This window comes from Daktulosphaira vitifoliae, unplaced genomic scaffold, assembly GCF_025091365.1.
Source record: "Daktulosphaira vitifoliae isolate Bord-2020 unplaced genomic scaffold, ASM2509136v1 Scaffold_1, whole genome shotgun sequence".
Classification (NCBI taxonomy): domain Eukaryota; kingdom Metazoa; phylum Arthropoda; class Insecta; order Hemiptera; family Phylloxeridae; genus Daktulosphaira; species Daktulosphaira vitifoliae.
Genome location: NW_026099572.1, coordinates 35,953,580 through 35,962,459, shown reverse-complemented (window position 1 = coordinate 35,962,459; position 8,880 = coordinate 35,953,580). Strand labels below are relative to the sequence as shown.

At 24.3% G+C, this 8,880-nt stretch overlaps 1 protein-coding gene and 1 long non-coding RNA gene across 5 annotated transcripts in view; both read right to left on the bottom strand.

The window, feature by feature from the left end:
- Nucleotides 1–8,050, bottom strand: part of LOC126894278 (peptidyl-prolyl cis-trans isomerase D-like) — a 10,156-nt gene extending 2,106 nt beyond the window's left edge. Inside the window, exons 1-7 of one of the 4 annotated variants that reach the window (XM_050665201.1) lie at nucleotides 7,765–8,050; nucleotides 7,212–7,310; nucleotides 7,003–7,140; nucleotides 5,224–5,330; nucleotides 3,821–4,012; nucleotides 1,401–1,532; nucleotides 1,071–1,189 (exon numbers count right to left, since the gene is read on the bottom strand). In XM_050665201.1, coding sequence (XP_050521158.1) covers nucleotides 1,071–1,189; nucleotides 1,401–1,532; nucleotides 3,821–4,012; nucleotides 5,224–5,330; nucleotides 7,003–7,140; nucleotides 7,212–7,275 — 752 coding nt within the window. In that variant the 5' untranslated portion in view covers nucleotides 7,276–7,310; nucleotides 7,765–8,050. Of the gene's footprint in view, nucleotides 1–1,070; nucleotides 1,190–1,400; nucleotides 1,533–3,820; nucleotides 4,013–5,223; nucleotides 5,331–7,002; nucleotides 7,141–7,202; nucleotides 7,311–7,613; nucleotides 7,700–7,760 lie in introns of those variants that run through there. The other 3 variants (XM_050665191.1, XM_050665181.1, XM_050665194.1) reach the window with 3 other exon arrangements.
- Nucleotides 1–8,880, bottom strand: part of LOC126894384 (uncharacterized) — a 90,531-nt gene that overhangs the window by 25,129 nt on the left and 56,522 nt on the right. The window lies entirely within an intron of this gene.

Genomic DNA, 8,880 nt, shown 5'->3' with positions numbered 1-8,880 from the left:
TATTTTTTAATAATCCCTTTTTCATTCGACATACTTTATCTTAATCAGGATATTAATAAGGAACTAGCAGTTTATGAAGCTTTTGGAATAATCCACCAATTTTTTAAAATTAAACACTATCTAAAGATTTGCATCAAAGCGTTTATTTTTGATAGTGATTTTAATCACTGTCAGATATCATTATACTTGATCCAACTATGCCACGTCATCATTGTGCCGCGATCCCCCTGTGCTGGATTTTTTTTTATTTATTTATTGATAAATAATGAATAATAAGTATTAATAAAATTGATGACTTTAAGTGCTGGGTAATATTTTTGTCTATTGGTAACTAAAACAGAATAAATACTAATAAATATAAAAATTTTCTAACACTATAATACTATGTTTTTACAAACACATTATATTTTTATTGTATAAATATAGAAATCACATTTTTTACTGTTCAACAGTAGCGCAATTACTAGAGTTGCTTCAAAACCCCCATCCTTAATTTTAGTACAGACTCTATTACAGAAGTCAGCAATTTGTTTGCATGGTAAGCTAGATGTTTAAAAGAAATATTTTAAAGAATCAGAAAAAAACGTAATTTATACATTTAATAATTAAAAATAAATTATCAAGCAAGTTTCTCTGGATAAACAGACAATAATGAAAATAAAACATGATTATAAAATCATAGTTAAGATTAATAAGGAAATTAAATTAAATTGTTAAAAAAGAAAATTAAGTTTATCATGTACAAAAATACAGAAGTATCCAAAACCATGTCTACAAAGAAAGGCCGACAAAAGTAAAACAAATTTTTTAAACAAAATTAAATAATATATTATAAATAATGACATTATTGGAACACATGTTAATCAGAAATTAATGAAAAACAGGAGCAGTCTGGACATATAAATAAAATTAAGTTAATTTATAATAAAATAAAATAATTCATAGAAATATAGCTTATTAGATAAATATAATTATAAAAAAGAAAACGATACCCAAACAAAGGTTACCCATGTTTTTTTCCCCATAATTAATATATTTATATACAATAATATAAATATATTCAAACTAACCAGTTAAAATAACGTAATACTTTTTCATATTTTCTCTTTGCATCTGCATAATTTTTATAATTAAAATATTGATTACCAGAATCTTTGATTTTTGTAATTACTTCGGAAAATTGATTTACCTGAAAAAAGTTTTGTTTTTATTATTTAGAAATGTCTATAAAATTAAATGATTGCCTATAAAGCTCAGCTGAAAACCATTGTCTTTTTGAGCAGGTATTGGAGTTTGATGTTCTCCAATGAGCTACTCAGATTTTACTATCCTTTCTAACACAAATATTTTACTCCTTACTTGAGAAAACTTCAATTATAAAAAATTTAAATAATAGTTACATCGAGTTCCTTAGGATGAAATGTCCAATCATCTGGAAATGGAGGGAAAATATCACAAGTCCTATCATTTTCATTTATATCCCAAGTATTGCTATCATTTGATAATTCACCACAATTTACAATTACACATGGCTGAAATAAAAATCAAACAAATTAAAAAAAATCTATTAGAGTAAGGACAATCGGGACAAATTTTTTTTTTAAACTAACTTATATTTTGTAATATAAGTTTTAATTATGTTTTTCCTGATAATTTTCAAAAGTTAAGTTGAAAAAGTTCTAATTTTTACATGTATGTTTTAAGTTTTTAACTCTTCTTGTATATGAGGAAATGGTCAGATTTAAATAAAAATATGTTGGATGAAAGGCATGTGTATAAAAAAAAAATTGTGTTGATCCATACATTTTCCAAAAAGTTAAAATAATTACAATTTAAAATTTAAAACTGAGAATTTTAACACTAAATAGCATGTATTTTAACGACGGTGACCATTTGCATATAGAAGATTGTTTGTGAAGACAAATTTTTTTTTAACTTATATTATGTAACATAAGCTTAAATTTATACTCCAGTAATTGACGAAATCCAAGTAGAACTTTGGAGAGAATAGGACGAAAAAATGAGTATTTTAAACTCATAAAGAAAGTATTTAATTCAGGTGAACTTCTTTTAGATTTTAAAAAGTGTACAATCAGTCCTATTCAGAAAAAAGCAACCACAAACAAATGTGATCAGTATCATACTTGCTGATAACACATGTGTTAAATATAGTGACAATAATTATGTCAAGAAAAATGGAAAATAAGATCAAAACTATATTGTCAGAAGACTATTTTGGATTCAGAAAGAACTTAGGTAAAAGATTAAGAAAATATAAGCCTACATACATAGCTTTTATTGACATAGAAAAAGCATTTGACAATTTTAACTGATCAATAATGTTCAAGATTCTAAAAAGTGCATGTATAGAATACATTGAAAAGAGTCTACTCTTTAAATTATACCAGAAGGAAACAGTTGTTATACGATATGGCAAAATTAAAGAAGAAGCATGCGTAAAAAAAGGAATAAGGCAGGGTTGTACCCTCTCATCTAACATATTCAATGCATACTTCCATGAGGCAATTAAAACAATAAAAGCAGAAATACATTTGAGTATAAAGATAAATGGTAGAAAAACCGATATGATACAGTTTGCAGACAAAATAGCAGTAATACCTGAAAACAATGAGGAATTGCAAAGGATGCTGAGATGTAATGAAGAAACTCTATTCAATGAACTGAGCATAAAAATAAATACAAAAAAGACCAAAATTCTTTTATGTAACAGAAAAAATAATATTAAGACAAGAATACATTTGCAAAATAACCAAGCAATAGAACAAGTAGAAGAGTTCACATACTTGTGAAGCATACGAAAAATCTTTTAAAGGCTTACGTATGGAGTATAATGCTGTATGGTAACAAAACATGGACAATTGCAAAAGAGAATAGAAACATTGAGATGTGATATTACAGAAGAATGCTTAAAATAAGTTGGACGAATATGGTAACAAATGAGGAAGTACTAGAAATAAATTCTGAGAGAAGAACTCTATTAAATAGTATCAAGAAAAGGAGAAATGAATGAATTGAACATGTATTGAGACATGGTGGGTTTCTTAAATTATAAAAAAGTGCATAAAAGGTAAAAAAGCTAAGAAAAGATCATAAATGGAGTAAATGCAACGAGTAATTAAAGACCAAGGGTGTAATTCTTACGAAGAGACATAAAGGAAGACAAGTAATAGGAAAGAGTGGAGAATTTCTATAAACCAATTTCAGGATTGAATATGAAAGAAAAAGAAGAAGCTTTAATTTAAAAAACATATGAAGCTCAGAGTATTTCCAAAACATTATTAAAAGTAGAAAAGGTTATACTAAAGTTGCTAATTTAAATCCTGCTGTTGGTAGGTAAATACAAAATATAAAATTGAAATTTTTAATAAAAAAATAACATGTTACAGTGTGGAACATAAAATAAAAGTTTTTTTTTCAACTTTTATTATATAACATAAATCTTACATTAATATATATTAAAAAAAAAATTGTTTTTATTCATTTATACTTGAAAAAGTTAAAAAAGTTTAAAGTAAAAAAGGTTTAAAAATCTCAAATTGAACTGATTTTAAAAATAGTAATTTTTCAGGACTTCCCCTATTAACACAGAACAACGATGGGATTTTTTAATTTTTAAAGGTAATGTCTTTGACTAGATACTATTTATAATCTTTTGACATATCACAGAAAAAAGTCTAGTGAGACCATTGTTTTTAGAGCAAAACTTTATAATTTACTATTAAAACTTTACAAACTCAATTATAATTTTATTAATTCAGTTAATTAATTTGCCTTTATTTTTACTATTAATAATACTTACATTAATGGGAATATCATTTTTTGTAACTGTAGTTGAAATTGCTTGAACTACACAGAATCCTTTAATTACTCGCCCAAAAGCTACATTTCTTCCATCTAAATGAGGACAGGGAGCAAGTGTTATAAAGAACTGCGAGTTGTTTGTATTTGGTTTACCAGTATTAGCCATGCTCATAATTCCAGGTTCATTATGCTACAATATAAATCATTTTTTATTCATTTATCATATATATCATGTAAATTATAAAATAGTTGAAAGTAAAGATTTAAGGCGTTTTCACAATACTTTTTTGAACATTGATATTGTCACAATTATTCCAATGATTTATTGAAATATCAAAATATTAATTATAAATAATCGATAAATCTTTTATCAATCATTTTATACATAGATTATTTATATGAAATTGACCCACACCAAGCATAGTTATGACAATATATTATATTTTATTATAATATAATTCATTATATTTTTTAGCTAGTTAACTAAGTGACACTGTCACCTAGTCTTTTTGATTGTATTTTGAAACATTTTTTTTTAGCAACTGGATGAATATAAATTTACCAAAAAAATACTTGTTATGTTATAAATATATAAGGAAAATTATATTTATGTCCTTCAGTAATACTTTGCTGAAAAATACACTGCATTTATTTATAAATCGTTATCACCAAAAGTATATACTATGAAAGAGGATTTTTAAATTTTATACCAATATTATTTTGATATTTCAATAGACTATTAATGTTGATATTCTACAGAAATATAGAAAGTATACTCATTTTCGATAATCGTTTTTTAACTCTGCTAGATTTTAATGTTATAATAATAAATCTATAAAATAGATTTATATTAATTATAATTATAAGCTCAATCTAGGGGAAATTAAGGTGGCCTAGCTCCTATAAATAAAAATTTATTGAAATTATATATATTTATACTATTTCTGAAGGGAAAAATTAATTTAAACCACCTAAATACTTTTTTTTTATTCTCCTAGACTATGATTGGAATATATAACTCTTGGGTCCACTATTGGGTCAATTTTAAGGGGAGAGGATAATCTAGATTTTGTCGTAAGAAGTAACGGCTGATTTTAAAGTGTACTAGAAATAATTTGAAAAAAAAAACAGTGACACCAAACAGGATTAGACATTGTGAACTCAAAACATTATATTGATAAATTTTATCATTAACCAGTGCACAATTTTGATTCTAATTATTATGAAATTCTGCATATGATAATAGTATGTTGGTTGAAGTAACATAGTATATAATGGAAAAACACAAATTTTCCTAAAATATTCTTTACATGATATTTAACTTAGAGTAGCACTATAATAAATAAATACAATAAGTAGTTCATAAATTTATTATTAGTAAAAAAAAACAACAACACTTACTAGAATTTTAAAGTTTTCATCTTCAAAATATAAGTTATAAATGCTTTCACCTCCAGATCCATCACCAGCAGTTATATCACCTCCTTGAATCATAAACTCTGGAATGGCTAAAATGCAGAAAATGTAGTTCTCAGTTTTTTTCTTATGAAAACTATTAGTCTATTTATAAATAACTCAAATGTTTATAAAATATAAAATTAGAACATATAGTGGAAGAAAAATTATTTTATGGTTTATATAAGTGCACATGTTTAATATATATATTGACCGGATATTGTAGTACTGTCCAAAATTAACATACAATGTAACTGAAGCTCAACTGGTCAATGTAGTAATGTCAGATATAGAATAGGCAATGTATATCATCCATATTTTTAGATATCTGATATTACTATTATAATAATGGTATTAAATAAATATAAAATTTAATTTAATTATTTTAATTTATAAGTAATATTTTTAATAAAAAGTATCATATAGTCATTTTTTGTTTAATTAATGTTTTTAATATAATTTAAAATTCAAATAGTATAATACATTTTTTTAAACTCAACATTTCCAATTTTACCAGAGCAATACTACAATGTTCAACATATCACACTGCCTGTAATTCAATATTAAAGTAACGTATACATTATTCATAGAAAATCTATAAACATTATATACTAAAAATCATTTACAACAACATTAAAAGAATAGGAAGTTTTTCATTGTAACTAATAGCTAGTTTTTATCATTTAGGACAAGTGCTAGTTTTGATTAAATAATATTAAAACAATGATAATACATATACTGTTATATCAGTGTGGATTTTTTAAGGTATTTAGAAAAATTCTTAGTTAAATAAATAAAAAAAATGGAAAGCTAGAGTGTAATTCCCCTCTATGGACATTTAAATACTATGTTTTTTAATTTATTAAGTTTTATAAACTAGAATCATAAATTTTTATTCTATGATCATAGCTAGAAAAAAAAATATGATATTAAGTTAAGTGTTCTACATGAAAATGGTTCATTATTTTCCAAAGAACAACTTTTATTGATACCCATTTAAATTTTTTTATAGTTTGATACTTTAAAACAATTTTTGTATAACACCTATAGTAAATGGTATTATTTTAAATGGTATTATTTTATAGTAATTTGTAAGTTGTTGCTAATACAGTAATTTTATTTACAAATTTACTATAAATTTTAGTATAGAATCAAATAGTTTAATACTCAAACAAAGTGTAATAATATCTTATTACAGTGCTTTTTATTGAATATGTATATTTACTAAAATTCAAAATTGTATATCTTACAATTGAAAGGTTTAGTGCAATAACTAGGTAAATTAACACATGAACATCTTACATAATTAAAGGTTATATGGTATAATGATGTGTAATTATAAATAGGACCTGATGATCATGTTTGTTTCTTATATCTTATGCCTCCAAACCACTAGTTAATGGGATATTGAGGACTGGGTCATTATCCCTACACACCATTTTCCTTATTCTCTTAAGTCCACTTTCAGAAAATTTTCAGGAGAAAAGTTTTTACTACTTAAATACAATAATTGTCAAATTATATAACCCAATTTTATACTAAATTATTCAGAAAAATAATATTTATTAATCAAAACTTAATTATTTTCTTTAAAAATTGTATTATCTGATTATTGCACAGAGCTCTTCAATTAAAATATTGGTAAATAATTAAATTACAATATTTGTTTAAGAAATAGATATACATTTACAAATTTAAAGTTAATTTTATGAAAAGAACTAATACCTCTATGAAATGTTGATCCTTTAAAATGCAATGGTTTTCCAGATTGTCCTATTCCATTTTCTCCTGTACATAATGCTTTAAAGTTCTTGGCAGTTTTAGGAACTATGTCATCAAATAGTTCAATGACAACTCTTCCAACTAAACATATAACATAATTACTAAATTAATAATACTTATGTAAAGTATGACATTTTACATACTTTTTTCACCTTCAATTTCAATGTCTAAAAAGACAATAGAATTTTGAGAAGCAATATTATCGTCAATGTTCATGATTGCATGATAAAATATTCAATAATGTACTTACACTGTCAAATAGTTATTAAATTATTACAAAGAATAAATATAAATTATATACAATTTTAAATATAAACAAATCATTAAAAAATGAAAAAAGATTTAGTTTCTACTGAAAACAAATAATTTAAACTGATGTCATTAAGACATAAATTATTTTCTATAATTATTAACAATTAATAGACACTAAAAATAATGAAAAATTAAATATGATAAATATTGTAATTTTTAGGGAAAAATAATTAAATTTTTAAGAATATTAATAAATAAAATTGACAAAGTTAATAGTTATCACAACTAATACTATCACTAACATATCAAAGTTGGTATTTTATAACTCATTGAATTTGTTTACCGTGATTTACTAATTTGACTATATAAACTAATGTTGAAATTAATAAATCACAACAGTGGGACACTATTAGTTAAAAACTACTATTATTTTTAATATTACATGATACCTACTATCACCTAAACTCTTTCATGGTCAATCACATTGTCATTGTTACAAAAGTTATACAATCGAGAATGTTACGTGTCAAAACTTAGAAGATTATACATAATTTGAAATCTTTATTTAGTAGTAAAATAAAAAGCAAACACTAGTTTTTTTTACACATATGAACATATTTTATGTCTATGTATCCATATTGCTATTCGGCGTCCGGCATCAATTTACATATCTTTATCTTATTCACTAACTCAAATGATATAACTTATTCCTTAGAAGCAGTCAACATTTACTAGACTAGGGCATTCACCATTACTAAACAGGTTAGGCAGTGATACAATATTAAATTGAAACACTATACGGTTGTCTTTCACAGACAATGCAAAAATTTAATTTCCATGTAACTTGAATGTGTTTATTTTTAATATGAATAAAAAAGATTTTTAGTGTAGTAGATTTATTAAAATAGTCGAATCTACCTAATTCTCACGCTGCATATAAATATCTAATGTGACTTGTGACATACGAATAAAAAACGACTACAATTATAAATTAATAAAAAAAATTATTATTCCTTATGATTTGATGACTAATAAAAAATAATAAATTAACAAATAATAAAAAAATAGTTTTTATTGTTCCTATTGTTTTTAACAATTTACCTGTCTTCTTACAATTTTAATACTTAATATGGTAAATTTTTGAGAGGCTATTAGTCCTCACCTTTTATATCAGCGTCTGTTCTCAATAAAAGCATGCGCATGAGGTGTGTTAGGTGCTCTAGCACACTCTGACGAAATAAAAGAGGTTTTTCTTTTTATCAATTATCCAATGATATCATATTATATTTATACAAATTTTATAATAAGTTTTGGATCCATGATGGTATTAACATTTTAGTTAAAAAGAAATGTAAATTTTAAGGTATCAATTGATACATTGAAAAATTAAGCCAAAGTGCTATAAAATTACTATACAACAAACATTTAAAAACGTCCTAACCACCCTATCTTGACGATAACACAGTAGGGTCGCAGCACAGTTTTTACGTGGCANATACATTGAAAAATTAAGCCAAAGTGCTATAAAATTACTATACAACAAACATTTAAAAACGTCCTAACCACCCT